Raw genomic sequence first — 18,542 nt, 5'->3', positions numbered from 1 at the left:
GAGATAACCCTATCCCGGTGTGGGCCATTGTTCTTGTGGACAGTAGGGCCAAGGGCAGAGCATCAACCCAAGTGACACCTGTCTCGGCTACTATTTTGGCCATTTTCGTTTTTAGGATGCCATTGTATACCTCCACTAAACCTGCTGACTGGGGGTGGTTAGCTGCATGAAATTTGTGTTTTATACCCAATGCCGTACAGACATATTCTATTATTTGAGCCGTAAAGTGTGTCCCGTTGTCACTCCAGACCAAGTGGGGGAAACCGAATTGTGGGAGGTACTCTTTTAATAGCACTTTGGTGGTAGTGATAGCGGTGCAGTCTTTGACGTGGTAGGCCTCCACCCATCGGCTGAAGGTACAGACCACCACCAGGACATATTTTAAATTGTTGCACCTGTCCATCTGGATGTAATCCATTTGGAGGACTTCAAAAGGGAAGGTAGGAGGAGAGAATCCTCCCGTAGGAGTAACTGTGCCTTTTCCTGGTTTATACATTAGGCAAATCATGCATGTTTTAGCCAACTTTTCAGCATATGCTGGTATCTTAGAGTTGTACCATGTAGGTTCCAATAATTTACATATCCCTTTTGCACTAATGTGGGCAGGACTATGGGCCATCGCAACTACTGCTAGCATATGACTGTCAGGTAACATCCATTGTCTTTCCATAGTCGTACGGACCCAGCAACCATCAATTCCCTCCTTTGCTAATTGCTCCTTCCACACCCTTAGTTCCTCAGGAGTAGTAAGGGACTGAATATCAAGCACACTCTGTACTGTGTTTTCAACCATGCCCTCATCTGCCACCCACCTAGCGTGACCTCCTACATACATTCCTTCCCTTTTCTAAGAGCTGTTCGTCTGGCTGTCAGGTCAGCCAGGGCATTGCCTTTCCCAACTTCATCTATCACTTTCTTATGGGCCTTACATTTTATGACGGCCACCTTTCTGGGGAGTGTCAGGGAGTCTAACCGTCGGTGAATTAGGGGCCCATGTTGAATTTTGGTTGCATGGGAGGTAAGGAAATTCCTTTCTTTCCACAACCTCCTGAAGTTGTGGGCCACCCCAAAGGCATACTGACTGTCAGTATAGATATTTACTGTTATTCCCTTGCTTATCTCACAGGCTCTGGTGAGGGCCACTAATTCTGGTGCCTGAGCGGAGCACTGCGGAATCTGAACTGTTTCTACTACTTGCCCCAATGTCGTGAGGGCGTAGGCGGCTGAGGGCATCTGGCCCTCTGAGACATGATCCGTCCACATACAGTGTACCTTCTGGTTCTGCAATCGGGGTATCCTGCAAGTCAGCCTGTCCCCTCGTCTCCCCCTCTGTCCTCAATATACAGTCATGTGGGTCTAAGCGGGCATCCTGAGTATCAAGTGGGAGTAATGTGGCGGGGTTTAGTGCAGTGCATCTTTTGATGTTAATGTGGCTGGCAAAGAGTGTCAGTTCATATCCTGTAAGTCATGCGCTAGTGAGGTACTGTGTCTGGGTGTTATTAAGGAGGGCATCTACAGAATGGGGGGCCATCAAAGTCAGGGGGGAGTTCATGACGATTCCCGCACTCTGACGGACCATGAGGGCGGCCGCAGCTGTCGCCCGTAGGCATCCTGGGAAAGCCCTTGCAACAGGATCTAAGGTGGCTGAAAAATAGGCACATGGCCGTTGGTGACCTCCAAACATCTGGGTCAGGACAGCACATGCACAGCCGTCTGTCTCATGTACAAAAAGAATTTTTTTTTTTTGCTATAGTCAGGAGTACCGAGGACTGGAGCTGTGCACAGGGCCCTCTTCAAATCTTGGAAGGCCTGCGCATGCTCTGTATTCCATGGAAAGGAACTGTCTGATATGTCTTTAGTGGTGAGGGCAAGAAGAGGTTTGACCATGGCCGAAAAATTGAAAATCCACTGTCTACAGTATGAGTTTAGGCCTATGAAGGTTCTCACCTGCTTTTGTGTTCATGGGGTCGTCATAGCATTGATAATGGCTACACGATCAGCGGTGAGCTGCCTTCCCTCCTTCGAGAGGAGATGACCTAAGTAGGTCACCTTCTCTTGACAAAACTGAAGCTTTTTCAAAGAGACTTTGTGGTTATGGAGGGCAAGGTGGCGTAACAGACAGAGAGTAGCTTCTTTACATGTTGGGGCAGAATTTGCAGCAATGAGGAGGTCATCTAGATATTGTAATAGTGTGGAATTATCAGGGAGTTCCAAGGAATCTAGTTGACTTTTTAGGGCTTAACTATAGATACTGGGGCTCTCGGTGAAACCTTGAGGGGCACGACTGAATCTAAAGCTCCACCTACCAAGGGAGAAACCAAAGAATTGTCTGCTGCCAGGATGTATAGGAATACTGAAAAAAGCATTTTTCAGGTCTATGATAGAAAAGTGAGTGGCGTCAGAAGGGACCATTGTTAAGATGGCTGTAATGTCTGGGACAACAGGGTATTGGGAGATTGTTATTTTGTTAAGGGCTCTCAGGTCAATCACAAATCGGTATATTTTAGGGGAGAGAGCATCTCCATTGGTCTTTTTAAGAGCAGGAATAATGGGACTGTTACAGATATTGCCACGTGTCTCCTCCACTACTCCCATGTACATCAATTCAGATATTATTGTCAAAAGAGCCATTTCTACTTCCGCGGGTAGTCGATACTGCCGGAGGGGGGGAGAAGTGCACCTGGCTGGATGCGTACCACATGAGGGGGTATGTTGAGACACCCTACATCAGTGTCTGATGATGCCCAGAGGGAGGAAGGTAAAGACTGCAACTCTGGTGGGAGGGGACCGGACAGGTACATATAGGAAGATGTGGTAGGAGAAATTGTTAGGGATACACCTTGGGGACTACATGATATGGTCGCATACAGAGTTTCAGTAAATCTATGCCTAACATGTTTTCACTGCAACCTGTAGTAAGGACCAAGGGAGAAACATGTGCAGGGCCAATATTGAGAGGGAGGGGTTCAGAGACAGGGCTAGTTACATGTGTTCCTGTTTCTGCAAAACACACGGAGACATTCATATTGCCAGGAAGGGGTGCCTCCGGGACTGACAGACGTGCAATAGAAGACCTGGTGGCCCCAGTATCCAAAAGAAAATTCTTATTGTTCCCCACAACTGACATTTGAACATACAGGCCCCTTTGATCCACTGGAATTTGCACTCTGGTAATACCCCTTTCCTGACTGTCCTATGCTTGGTAGGATCCAGTCTCATCAGCTTCGTCATAATCATCATTGTAATAAGTGCGTGTTGCTTCGTACCCATCAAACCTGTTGGCCGGGCGCGGCATCGCTGGGCCTACGTTCTTTATCCTGTGGATGGGGCGGGCCATGGTCCCTAGTCGGCCTTGCTTCCCTAGGAGCGCGAGCCCGAGTCTTCCCCGTTCTTATGTTTTCAGCTAACACGGGACACTCATCTATCTAATGGCCGTACCCCTTACAATAAGCACACTGATCTGTTTGGAGGGCTCTCATACGTTGAGGGCTGGAGGGGGCAGACTGCGAGCCCTAGGAAGGATTTGGAGTTGAGGTCTTAAATTACCGCGGGCATCGGGGCTCGGGAGGGTAAGCCTGCTGCAGAAGTGCCCTAGTCTTAAGATGCCTAACCTTCTTACTTTCCTTGTCTCTATCTTCATTCTTCCTATTCTCGTGATATTGTGTCATAGCCAAGATACCAGTCATAGTTTGGGCAGACCACGTAATTTCAACTTTCTTAAGCCTGGCGAGATGTCAGGAAGCAGGTTGCCGACAAACTTATTGACAAACACTGGGCCAGAACCTGGGGTCCGGGGATCCAAACCACAATGTCCCTTGTATCCTGTCTCAAAACGGGTAAAGAAGTCAGCCACATTCTCATCTTTTCGCTGCCTCCAGTTAATGACAGTTTCCGGCAAAAGTGTTTTCATAAACGTCATTATTTTACCGGGCAAAGTCAGGATGGCAGCTTCTGGTTTAGACCCTCCTACCCTTGCTTCTTCCATAGCCTCTAGGTCAGCCCATTTACCTCCCAATGCCACTTCATAGTCAGTATGTCGAATCTTGTCCCAAATTTCAGTTGGGACAACCGTACCAAAAAGTTAATCTATATCCTCAAGAACGAGAGTACCTGCAGATATAATCTGACCTAATTCTCTGTAAAAGGCAGCCGGATTCTTCCGGGGATCTGGTAATTGTCCTTTTAACTGCATTACTTCTGACCTTTTCCAAGGAACATGAACCCAAAGCCTGCGCAAGTGTGCTTCAACAGCCCCTCTGCCATTATTTTGGGCATCGGTAAGTGCGTTAACAAAGACAGGGGCCGCCTCTCTCATTGGCATAGCTGTTTCCAGAGGGGTGTTGAGAAAAGCTGTCATATCACGGTAAGCCATTAAAGCAGACATAGCGCCAAACATCCCCTCTCCCTGAACATCGCCTCTTTTTATTTGCGACCTAAGGTCCAATAATCCAGTGGGTATCTGCATAAGCGCATTCTCAAATCTTTGCATGACCAAAGTACACATGTATTCAGCCCAGGTGGTCTGTTCCATAATCGTCCACTGAGAAAAGGTGGACCATATTTCTTTAAAGGTATAAATATTCCCGTTATTTATCCAACATTCACACTGTTGCCTCTGTAGGTCAATTTCTCGAAGGGACGAAAAGCTGACTGCAGAGCGCAAGGAGGCCAGTCGGGGGGAATTCAACAATTTATATAAATCTTGCTTAACTGTAGACCACGGGGAAGTAGGAAAAGGGCGGGTAGGGGTAAAGCGGCAGGGGTTGGGCGGATGGAGACTTGTTGTCATTCCCGCAGCGAGGACAGGGTTAACAGGCGTGGTCGGTGTCATAGGAAAAGTCGGGAGGGTCGGTGTGACAGGGAGAACAGTAGGAGGGGCAGTGGGGGAAGGAGTGGGCGGTAGCAGGGGGACAGGCAGGGTGGAAGGCATCAGGGCAGGGTACATTGGGGCATATGCAGGAGGGCTTTCTAGCATGGTATCAAGCAAGGAATCACCTTCTTCTCCCCCTTCCATGTGGCCCTTTCCTTTCTCCTCACGAGCTGGATAACATTTTGTACCAGAGCCCCATGCTCCCTATCGGCAATTTCTGCTGATTTTGTCATTTGATTTTGTAAATTTTCTCTAGCGTAGTCGGCCATTGACATACGTTCCTGTTTCCTTACTGGGGCCTTCTGCTTTCTAGCTCTCTGCTCTATCTCTTTCCTCCAAATCGACAGATTCAAACATAGACGGCGCGATTTTCTTTTCATTATTTGTTCCTCTAAGATGGCGAGAACTTGGGAATTAAAGGAGCGATAAAGTGGCACTGTAATTCTGCGCTACTTTGTTTGGTGTACTTTACCCATAATGAGGAAAACATTATGGCAGAAGGGCCATGTTTAACATAAATCCTATGGCCAGGGGTCCCTTCTGGAGGAAGGGGACAGGCCGCCTCCAGCTGGGAGTCCTGTGTACACATACACAAAATAATTTCTTGAACTTACTATCTATTGACTGGCATGCTTAAAAACAGATAACAGACACCAGCGGGTTTCTAAAACTCACCTTGCTTGCTTGGCTTTTGCAAAAGTCAATAACAGTAGAATCACACAGAACAGACACCAGCGGGTTTTTAAAACTTCACCTTGCTTGCTTGGCTTTGGCAAAAGTCAATAACAACTTGGCTTTTGCGAAAGTCAATAACAGAATCATACAGACTAGGTGGATGATCAGTCCACCCTTACCTTACAGGGGTAGTTCTAGACGTAGGGCTGTGTCCTGCTCCAGAAATTATTTGCTAGGGGACTCCAGCGAGGACGCGGTCATGTGGCCGAGACTGGGTGGGGAGGAGCAGCGGGCGAGTCGTTCGGTCTACCGGAATACAAGAATCCCTCGGGTAGGGCGCATCTGTTGGAGTCTCTCCATGCACCTCCTCACATCCACCGGGCCTGACCTTAGTGCTCGTAGAGTCCCTGTTCAGGCGCCATTTGAAGAACCAGTTAAACCCACTTTCTGGGTCTCGGCCACAGGGGAACCGCCCTAGTCTTCCATACCTTCCATACTTAGTAAAAGGAGACACAGGAGCCTTCGTCTGCAGGAGGAACCCAGATTTATTTCAATAGCCCGGGCTATGGAACAGAGTCCCAAGCTAGTCAGAGACAAGACAGAGGAGGCTGCAACTTCACTCTGTAGCTTACAAGCCTTTTATACTTTTTCATCTAAGTCTGTTGGCTGTTAGTTCATTGTTTAATCAGGGCAGTGTTTGCAGTTGATAACCAGATCCAGACAGCGTTTGTAGATGGTGACCTGGTCAAGGCTTGGTACACAAATCATTGTTCACTCGGCTTTGATCAAGGCTTAGTCTTTTCAGGTCATTGTTCAATTGCCTTGATCAAAGCCCGGTCTTTCAAGTCATTCTTTAATCACCCTGATCAGGGCCCAACAGTCAGACCATTGTCCATATAACCTGATCACACTGTCAAGGATGTTTACCAGGCTGGGAGCAGGAGATGAAAAACAAGCTTGTTTACACAGGGCGTGGGTGTCTCATGGCTTTCTGTTGAACTGCAAAGAACAGGGGGTTGGGATTGCGACAGTTCCTGGGCAGAAATGCAGGCTGCAAGATGGTCTCTGTCGTGTCAGTTTATATTTTCCCCAGGCATCAGCAAAAACGACCAGGTGGGTCGTGTGGAAGTGTTTGACACAAGATGGCAATGAAAAAGCAATGGAGTCCCGGTACAAATTATGCCGATCAGAAGAACACTTTTCCTCAACATGCATCGGGACAAACTGCGCACAGAAGTCTCCCACATGTTGCTACATTCTTTCACAAAGGATGGCCGTATTACGCAGGTTAAAAAACAAGCATTGGCCGTGAAAGAGACACGGCTGTAAAAGTGCGGCCTTGAGACGTGGTAAAAGCTTGAGGGAATGAGAACAAAAAAAAACCAAGCTCTCTGCATTGCTGTGGCGGGGGGTGGGCGGGGGAGCGGCAGCCGTTGAAGTCTGATGTGGGAACGAGCATATGGGGTGTGATCGAACAAAAGTTAATTGCTGTAAGAGGGAGAGCAGGAAGTGAGGCCAAGGCGCGCTGGCTTTCAAGTCGATGCCAGATGCCAGCTTCGCGCTTGAATGCCTCACATGCACTGGCCGTAATCTGCATTCCAGAGGTCTTTGGTAGACTTTTCTTTTTCCCTTCTATAATCTCCCATAGCGATTGCTTACGCAATAGCTAGGCGAGACCTAAAAACGGGCGCACAGTACAGTTTGGCAATAAAGCAGCTAGGACTGTACCGGCTTGTTGTAGTTGTCACTTGCAGAATGTCAATAAAATGACAAATATTTTTTATCTTATTTTAATAGGTTTTTAACTTGTTTTGTCAAAAATATCAACATAAAGGAAATTACAAAATATAAATGCATAATGCAATCCAAAGGTATTAAAAATGTATGTCTGTATTAAACAAAACGCTTTAAGAATTAAAATTATAATTCCTCAGTCGTTGTTGCATCCCGTCTACTGTCTATAAAATAAATACTGTGAATTTCATTACTTCAATTCCAGTAGCATGGCGCCCATGGTTCTGCCGCTTCTGTTATGGTCATAGTTGCAGTGAGCGCTCTAGTGTTTTTTTCAGGGGGGGGGGGCGTGTACGTCTGTGCATGCTGCTCCGCCTTGGAATTCTAAGACCACACTTGCATCAAGAAAATCCAGGAAAAGCTGAATAATTGCAGGGTTTCCACCGACTAAACGAACAGAGCAAGAAACCTTAATTGTGCACTTATGAACACCTAATGAATAGGGATTTAAATGTTTCAAACTAGTGTATTTTTGGACGCATATAATGTTAAGTAATAGTAATGGACAACATTTAATATTAAAAAAGGCGGAGTTTCATCTACGGTTCGACCATATAGGTCTCTCAGTTAGCCTTGAACGATTACCGAACGGCCACCAGCATTTCCAACATGGCTGCTGTGCAAAAGTGGAAAAAAAACAAGTCTTTAGTGTGTTTGGTGCGTTCTTCGAGATGTTTGACAAGGCGGCCATCTTGTACTGGAGTCGATTCACTCAAACTGGCCCTAAATGTAGATACAAATAAAAATATTCATAACGTCTGCACGAAACGAACAATCCGTTTAAGAGGAAGCAGTTTAAGATCACTGCGGTGTATTTTTAAATGTTACACACATAGATTACAATATTCACGGTAACACGCGGTCTCAAACATAAAAAGATCCCGTTCTTTTAGCCTTTTTTCTTGAAAAGTATGTTTTCGCTAGACGTCTCAGTGGGTGAACTCCATCTGAGCATGGCTAACACAACCCCATTTATTGACGTACGCCTGTCTTGTGCACGTGTTAGATGTGCTCTTCCTTTTCTCGTGGAGCTCTGTACACAGTCACAGAGCCTCGCCTGTTGGCTATGCTATACTAGAAGCAGGCGCAACAGACCTGTGAGTGTGTGCAGAGCCAGTTTGGGCACACATGGTAACTGGATGGACGGTTCTGATCCCTATACGTTGGTAGGCGACAGTGATCCCAGCATGTCTTGGCGGCAGCAAATCATGTGCCGGGTTGTGCCCGGGCAGTTCGATGATGCAGATGCTCCTGAAAGCAGGTGAGAAATATGAACATGCTCAGTGGGTTAAACGGCAAAGGCAGATGTAGAGCAGAAGCAAGACACTGGAGTGGCAAAACGCAGAGTATATAAGTAAACGTGGAAGAAAGAACCCATAGAAGAGGCAGAGCTCAGAAAAGAAAACGAGAACACGCAGAGCTCAGAAAAAACACAATAATGTTAATGTGTTGATACAGACTAGAGCTAAGTAACAAGGAATCGAAGCGCTTTTTCGGAGAGTTCCCAAGATCAGTAGTTGGTACGTTTTTCCTTCTTATCCATTAGTTGTGTTGGTTTGTGCCATTGATTTCTTGTGTGTTTGGAGTAGGGGTAGAGCTATGGCAATGGATGTTGTAGTAACTGACTCCACGCAGGTAGATGAAACTGGAACAGGCACTGTAGCGTTGAGGGCGACCAGTGGGAGGTCACTGGGGTGTGCCAGATGAAGAGTTGGAGCAGTTGTAATTTCAAAAGTTGCTAGAGGTTGAAAGTAGGAACTCAGGATGTCCTCAGCGGTCCTCAGAGGTAGCAGAGGCAGGTTCTTTAGATAAAATCGTCACCAATAAAATGTAGTAACTGACTCCACGCAGGTAGATGATATTCAGGAGGATTTATTGAAGTTAATTAGAAGTACAATGGTAATCAGTCCCACCAGGAGCAGCCAGCAAGGCGGTCAGCCCTTCTCCAACTGTGAGATTCATACACCAACATTCTAATTAACATCATCTTACGAGTGTTCCACTGGTGAAGCAGTGGAAGACATGTAAAACATAGTAACCAAGACACTACAGATTTGAAAAGGGGAGTAGGGCAGGGCTCGAGTCGGGGTACCACGTGGGTGGACGGCGTCCCCCCCACTTATTTTACCTGGTGGACGCCATCCCCCCTTCCAAACAGCTGGACTTAACTCTTTGCCCGCTCTCTGGGACGAGATCGGAGCTCACAGGACGTTGCACATGCGCTGGCTTCGCAGATGCAATCGCATCTAAGGGGTGAGCGAGGGGAGGAAAGGAGCCCGATGGTGCAAGCCACCTTTCGAGACGTCACTTCATTTCGGGACGTCACTTCATGTTGTGACGTCACTTCCGGTGACAGCGGCTCCCCACTTCTTTTTTTTTTTTTTTTTTAGGACTTGTGCCCTGGAGTAGGGTTACAATGATAGGGATGGATTTTAAAAGGGGAAGTAGTACTCTTTAGGTCAAGCTTGAGTTTCGAGACCTGCTGTAATCAGTCCGAGCTTTAAGTCCATCCCCTTTCTTGCCATTGCTTTTGATTTGTCAGTGTCCTTTAAAAATCCTTACTTGCTAGTGGTTAGTCCTGCCTATTTGCCCATCATTTTAGGTCTCGCCTGAGCCAATGCGCTTGCGCATTGCTCCGGTGAGATTATATTAAGGGGAAAAGAACAGTCTACCAAAACAGCAGATTAGTTACAGTTCATGTGATCTATGTGTGTGCACAACGGTAGCCACGTCACACTCCTCCATTTGTCTGTGCCTCACATCAGACTTCAAAGGCTGCCGCTCCCCCCCCCCCAATCAGACTTCATAGGCTGCCGCTCCCCCACCCCCGCATCAGACTTCAAAGGAATGCGCTCCCGTTCCCCCGCCCCTCGCCACAGCAATGCAGAGAGCTTGTCTCTGCCTTCTCTCCCGTGTGCTTTGCATCTTCCTTCCTTGGCCATGGGTCTTTTCCGTGTTCTCCCATTCAGTGCCTTCTCGACCCCGTACTTGATTTCTGTCCAAGCCCCATCCGCCTGCTCTCCCGTGTGCTTGCATCTTCCTTCCTTGCCCCTGGGTGTTTTCCGTGTTCTCCCATTCAGTGCCTTCTCGACCCCGTACTTGATTGCTGTCCAAGCCCCATCTCCCTGCTCTCCCGTGTGCTTGCATCTTTCTTCCTTGGCCCTGGGTGTTTTCCGTGTTCTCCCATTCAGTGCCTTCTCGACCCCGTACTTGATTGCTGTCCATGCCCCAGACCTCGCTGCCTCTATCATTAGACACTCTCCCTGTGTTTTACTGTTTCCCCTTGCTTTTTCCCGGGTCCATCATTCTGTGCTTTGATAAACTGAACGCGCTTTGTAGCACTCAACCCTGCGTGTTCTTAGCTTCAGTCTCTGTGCTACTGCACCACATCACTCCGGGGCACCACCGCATCACTCCGGGGCACCACCACATCACTCTGGGACACCACCACACCACTCTGGGACACCACCACACCACTCTGGGACACCACCACACCACTCTGGGACACCACCACACCACTCTGGGACACCACCACACCACTCTGGGACACCACCACACCACTCGGGGACACCACTACATCACTCGGGGACACCACCACATCTCTCGGGGGCACCACCACATCTCTCGGGGGCACCACCACATCACTCTGGGGCACCACCACATCTCTCGGGGGCACCACCACATCTCTCGGGGGCACCACCACATCACTCTGGGGCACCACCACATCACTCTGGGGACACCACCACATCACTCGGGGACACCACCACATCACTCGGGGACACCACCACATCACTCGGGGACCACCACATCACTCGGGCACCACCACATCACTCAGGGGCACCAGTCACGGGCACCACCACATGACTCGGGGACACCCCCACATCACTCAGGAACACCACCACATCACTCAGGAGCACCACCACATCACTCAGGAGCACCACCACATCACTCAGGAGCACCACCACATCACTCAGGAGCACCACCACATCACTCGGGGACACCACCACATCACTCGGGGACACCACCACATCACTCGGGAACACCACCACATCACTCAGGGGCACCACCACATCACTCAGGGACACCACCACATCACTCAGGGATACCACCACACCACTCGGGGACACCACCACACCACTCGGGGACACCACCACATCACTCGGGGACACCACCACATCACTCGGGGACACCACCACATCACTCGGGAACACCACCACATCACTCGGGAACACCACCACATCACTCAGGGGCACCACCACATCACTCAGGGGCACCACCACATTACTCAGGGGCACCACCACATCACTCAGGGGCACCAGTCACGGGCACCACCCCATGACTCAGGGACACCACCACATCACTCGGGGGCACCACCACATCACTCAGGGGCACCACCACATCACTCAGGGGCACCACCACATCACTCAGGGACACCACCACATCACTCAGGGGGACCACTCAAGGGCACCACCACATCACTCAGGGGCACCACCACATCACTCAGGGGCACCACCACATCACTCAGGGACACCACCACATCACTCAGGGACACCACCACATCACTCAGGGACACCACCACATCACTCAGGGACACCACCACATCACTCATCAGGGACACCACCACATCACTCATCAGGGACACCACCACATCACTCAGGGACACCACCACATCACTCAGGGACACCACCACATCACTCAGGGACACCACCACATCTCTCAGGGGCACCACCACATCACTCAGGGACACCACCACATCACTCAGGGGGACCACTCAAGGGCACCACCACATCACTCAGGGGCACCACCACATCACTCAGGAACACCACCACATCACTCAGGAACACCACCACATCACTCAGGAACACCACCACATCACTCAGGGACACCTCCACATCACTCAGGGACACCACCACATCACTCAGGGACACCACCACATCACTCAGGGACACCACCACATCACTCAGGGACACCACCACATCACTCAGGGACACCCCCACTTCACTCAGGGACACCCCCACTTCATTCAGGGACACCCCCACTTCACTCAGGGGCACCACCACATTACTCAGGGGCACCACCACATCACTCAGGGGCACCAGTCACGGGCACCACCACATGACTCAGGGACACCACCACATCTCTCGGGCACACCACCACATCACTCAGGAACACCACCACATCTCTCGGGGACACCATCACATCACTCAGGTACACCATCACATCACTCAGGGACACCACCACATCACTCAGGGGCATCACCACATCACTCAGGGGCATCACCACATCACCCAGGGGCACCACCACATCACCCAGGGACACCACCACATCACTCAGGGGCACCACTCAGGAGCACCACCACATCACTCAGGGGCACCACCACATCACTCAGGGGCACCACCACATCACTCAGGGGCACCACCGCATCACTCAGGAACGCCACCGCATCACTCAGGGACACCACCACATCACACAGGGACACCACCACATCACACAGGGACACCACCACTTCACTCAGGGACACCACCACTTCACTCAGGGACACCACCACATCACTCAGGAACACCACCACATCTCTCGGGGACACCATCACATCTCTCGGGGACACCATCACATCTCTCGGGGACACCATCACATCACTCAGGTACACCATCACATCACTCAGGGACACCACCACTTCACTCAGGGACACCACCACTTCACTCAGGGACACCACCACTTCACTCCGGGGCACCACTCAGGGGCACCACTACATCACTCAGGGGCACCACTACATCACTCAGGGGCACCACTACATCACTCAGGGGCACCACTACATCACTCAGGGGCACCACCACATCACTCAGGGACACCACCACATCACTCAGGGACACCGCCACTTCACTCAGGGACACCGCCACTTCACTCAGGGACACCGCCACTTCACTCAGGGACACCGCCACTTCACTCAGGGACAACACCACTTCACTCAGGGACAACACCACTTCACTCAGGGACACCACCACTTCACTCCGGGGCACCACTCCGGGGCACCACTACATCACTCAGGGGCACCACCACATCACTCAGAAACACCACCACATCACTCAGGAACACCACCACATCACTCAGGAACACCACCACATCACTCAGGAACACCACCACATCACTCAGGAACACCACCACATCACTCAGGGACACCACCACATCACTCAGGAGCACCACCACATCACTCGGGGACACCACCACATCACTCGGGAACACCACCACATCACTCGGGAACACCACCACTTCACTCGGGGACACCACCACTTCACTCGGGGACACCACCACTTCACTCGGGGACACCACCACTTCACTCGGGGACACCACCACTTCACTCGGGGACACCACCACTTCACTCGGGTACACCACCACTTCACTCGGGTACACCACCACTTCACTCGGGTACACCACCACTTCACTCGGGTACACCACCACTTCACTCGGGTACACCACCACTTCACTCAGGGACACTACCACTTCACTCAGGGACACCACCACTTCACTCCGGGGCACCACTCCGGGGCACCACTACATCACTCAGGGACACCACCACATCACTCAGGGACACCACCACTTCACTCAGGGACACCACCACTTCACTCAGGGACACCACCACTTCACTCAGGGACACCACCACTTCACTCAGGGACACCACCACTTCACTCCGGGGCACCACTCAGGGGCACCACTACATCACTCAGGGGCACCACTACATCACTCAGGGGCACCACCACATCACTCAGGGGCCCCACCACATCACTCAGGGGCCCCACCACATCACTCAGGGACACCACCACTTCACTCAGGGACACCACCACTTCACTCAGGGACACCGCCACTTCACTCAGGGACACCGCCACTTCACTCAGGGACACCGCCACTTCACTCAGGGACACCGCCACTTCACTCAGGGACACCACCACTTCACTCAGGGACACCACCACTTCACTCAGGGACACCACCACTTCACTCAGGGACACCACCACTTCACTCAGGGACACCACCACTTCACTCAGGGACACCACTCCGGGGCACCACTACATCACTCCGGGGCACCACTACATCACTCAGGAACACCACTACATCACTCAGGAACACCACCACATCACTCAGGAACACCACCACATCACTCAGGGACACCACCACATCACTCAGGAGCACCACCACATCACTCGGGGACACCACCACATCACTCGGGAACACCACCACATCACTCGGGAACACCACCACTTCACTCGGGGACACCACCACTTCACTCGGGGACACCCCCACTTCACTCGGGGACACCCCCACTTCACTCGGGGACACCCCCACTTCACTCGGGGACACCACCACTTCACTCGGGGACACCACCACTTCACTCGGGGACACCACCACTTCACTCGGGGACACCACCACTTCACTCAGGTACACTACCACTTCACTCAGGGACACCACCACTTCACTCCGGGGCACCACTCCGGGGCACCACTACATCACTCAGGGACACCACCACATCACTCCGGGACACCACCACATCACTCCGGGACACCACCACATCACTCCGGGACACCACCACTTCACTCAGGGACACTACCACTTCACTCAGGGACACCACCACTTCACTCCGGGGCACCACTCCGGGGCACCACTACATCACTCAGGGACACCACCACATCACTCCGGGACACCACCACATCACTCCGGGACACCACCACATCACTCCGGGACACCACCACATCACTCAGGGACACCACCACTTCACTCAGGGACACCCCCACTTCACTCCGGGGCACCACTCCGGGGCACCACCACATCACTCAGGGACACCACCACATCACTCCGGGACACCACCACATCACTCCGGGACACCACCACATCACTCAGGGACACCACCACATCACTCAGGGACACCACCACTTCACTCAGGGACAACCCCACTTCACTCCGGGGCACCACTCCGGGGCACCACCACATCACTCAGGGACACCACCACATCACTCGGGAACACCACCACATCACTCGGGAACACCACCACATCACTCGGGAACACCACCACATCACTCGGGGACACCACCACATCACTCGGGGACACCACCACTTCACTCGGGGACACCACCACTTCACTCGGGGACACCACCACATCACTCGGGGACACCACCACATCACTCGGGGACACCACCACATCATTCGGGGACACCACCACATCACTCGGGGACACCACCACTTCACTCGGGGACACCACCACTTTACTCCGGGGCACCACTCCGGGCCACTTACTTTTCCTCCAGTTATATTTCCTTGCATTGCCCGATGGTTGTTTAATTTACCATTTATTTACATTACCCCGGCTCGCTGTTTTTTTTAATGTACATTTGTAGAATCATAGAGTGTGGGCACAGGGCGATTAAGTGATTTGCCAAGATTCACAGGATGTTGAGCCGTCGCTAAGGCTCGAACACTGACCCCCAGGTCCATGTCGGCAACTGTGATGCAGTCCTCATTGGAGGAGAGGGCGGGGTAAAGCTGGGGCTGCTATTTGGGCTTGTTCCGACCAGTGTTGGTCTCCTTTGCTCTCGGAGATCCCATGCACTCACCTTCTAGGATTGAAGCACCAACTGCTCCGTTACTAAGCAGTGCTGATTGCTTGCTGCACCATCATTGTAGAACATCTTTGATCTTCACACAAATAATCTACATTAACATATCTAAGCAGTTATAACTGCACACTTACAATGTGAATCTCTTAACTGCTATGTCAACGGAACTGTGCAGGAACTGTGCAAGAAACTTGTACATTTTACATACTTTTTAATCCGCACACTGCTGCAGCTTCACAACACCACAAAAACAACTTGAACACATTCCAATATTTCCGAAGAACACCTCTGCAACCACTATGTCAACAGTACAAGCATACATCTACTTGCATTTTTGGGGGCTAGTTAAAAGCGCTTCGGGCAGCACCGGTCGCAGCAAGCGGTATATAAGTTTGACAGTAATAAAAAATTGTGAAGTGCATCACAATTCAGTATGCCTTATTGAGCGTGCTTTGTTTGAGATTCTCAATATGAAATTCTTTAAAAATAATTAAAAGTTTGCTAACTTTCGTGCCAAGAATGTTCAATTCTATTAAGGACAGGAGATGAGGATTATGCTTTCTCTATTTCTCTATTTCTTTACTGCGAAAAAAACAGCAGCCAATCAGAATACAGTAAAGAAGAAAACTGCAATACCCATGAGTACTCAGCTAACATAAATAGGGTCACAGAGGTCATAACTTCCTCTTTCTTTGTCAATAACAGGTAAGTCATAAAGTCAAAAACGTAGAAGGAAAAACCAAGGATCCATGAAGAACATCCGGCCACAAGGCAACCAAACAGGCAAATCCAAGGACCAGCTGGACAAGCCACAGCAGCAGTCGCAGACGCCGGATCCACGCCTCCAGTCCTTAATAGAATTGAAAATTCTTGGCACGAAAGTTAGCAAATTTTTAATTCTATGGCAGGACGGAGGCTCCGATTATGCTTGTTCAAAGCTTGTCCACCACAACAGATGCAACATCAACAATTGGTTTAAAATAAAAAGTTTTGAACACTGATTCAGGTGACCAATCACCTGCCTTCATGATGTCATGAAGGCTAGCACCCATTTAAAAAGCCTTTGAAGCCATCGCTCCCATAGCGGAGTGAGCACCAAAAATGTTAACATCAATGCCGCCTCCTGCATGAGCCAACGAAGCCAACGTGCCAAAGTTGCAGGAGTAACAGGCTTGAAGGGCTTCTGCAAAGCAATAAGAAGTTGCCCCTGTGAATCATGTCTGAAAGATGCAGTGCTTACCTCGTAATCCTTGATACACTGAACCACACACAATTGAGGATTGTGAGGAAACGAGGGATAAGAAACGGATGAGTATTACATTTCGTCCGTCTAGAAATAACGAAAGTGACACCCTCCGGAAAAAAAGTGCGACCGGCAAGGTCTAAAGCTCGCACATCAGAAACCCGTTTGCAGGAGATCAAACACAGAAGCATAGTCAGCTTGGCTGAAAGCTGTTTACGGGTCAAGAAAGAATTGGAGGGCCAAGACGAAAAAAACCTTAAAACCACAGACACATCTCATAAGGCAACGTATTTGGGACAAGGAGGTTTTACCATTCTAATGCCCTTAAGCAATTTAGAAATCAAGGGATGTTCTCCCCGCAGGTTTACCATCAATAGGAATATGACCTGCCGAAATGGCAGAACGGAAAGTGTTCACAGTCCTATAAGCCAGACCCGAAGAGGCCAAAGAAGCCAGAAAATTACTAATCAGAGCAAGATTCGCTGAAACGGGATCCACTGACCGCTGTGCGCACCAAGAACACCAGCGTTTCCAACTGGACGCATAACGCTTACGTGTGTTGGGAGCCCAAGCTTCATTGATAAATCGGGTAGAGTCTCCCGATAATCCCGAAATCCTCCAAGCCACCAACAGAAGTTGACCCGACAAAACCAGAGGTGAGGATTGTGCAGAGGATCCAAAAGAAGGTTCCACCTGTGTGGAAGGATGAACGGCGTCGAGCAACTCATCTCCAGAAGAACTGGAAACCACGCCTGGGCCCTCCAAAGAGGGGTGATCAGAATGAGGTCCGACGAGAACTGACGTACCCGGGGAATCATCATGAAGGGGGGAAACGCATAGCACAGAGAATGAGGCCAAGGCTGGAGAAAAGCATCCGTCGCCAGAGCTTCCGGATCCAGGCGCCAGCTGAAGAATTGGGGAAGTTGGGCGTTCAGACGAGAAGCGAACAGGTCCGGATGACAAGACCCCCAGATGAGAATCAATTGCCGAAAGACCCGAGGGTGAAGCCTCCAGTCGCTGGAGTCGCGGAGATGTCGAGAATTTCAGTCCGCAATCTGATTGCAAGAACCCGGCAGGTATTCTGCAATAACTGTGATCCTGCGTTGCAGACACAGGTGCCAAAAGTCTTTCGCAATCTCTGAAAGAAGCTTGGACTTGGTTCCCCCCAGCTTGTTCACATAACGAACTGCCGAAACGTTGTCCATTCTGAGAAGAATGCAGCAGTTCGCCTGTTGAGGGGAAAGGCACTGAATTGCAAAGGAACCCGCTAGAAGTTCCAGGCAATTGATATGTAAAGACAGCTCCTCCTGCGACCAACGACCCCCCGTTGTCACAGAACCGCATCGGGCTCCCCAACCCC

At 50.5% G+C, this 18,542-nt stretch overlaps 1 protein-coding gene across 1 annotated transcript in view; it reads left to right on the top strand.

The window, feature by feature from the left end:
- The first annotated feature begins 8,344 nt into the window (after positions 1-8,344).
- The window catches only part of RIOK1 (RIO kinase 1), a 238,552-nt gene continuing 228,354 nt past the window's right edge, over positions 8,345-18,542 (top strand). The window contains exon 1 of the mRNA XM_086965018.1: positions 8,345-8,600. Coding sequence (XP_086821144.1) covers positions 8,479-8,600 — 122 coding nt within the window. The 5' untranslated portion in view covers positions 8,345-8,478. The remainder of the gene's footprint in view (positions 8,601-18,542) is intronic.

This window comes from Lissotriton vulgaris, chromosome 4_1, assembly GCF_964263255.1.
Source record: "Lissotriton vulgaris chromosome 4_1, aLisVul1.2, whole genome shotgun sequence".
In the NCBI taxonomy this organism is placed as follows: Eukaryota; Metazoa; Chordata; class Amphibia; order Caudata; family Salamandridae; genus Lissotriton; species Lissotriton vulgaris.
This window is presented reverse-complemented; position numbering and strand designations above follow the sequence as displayed.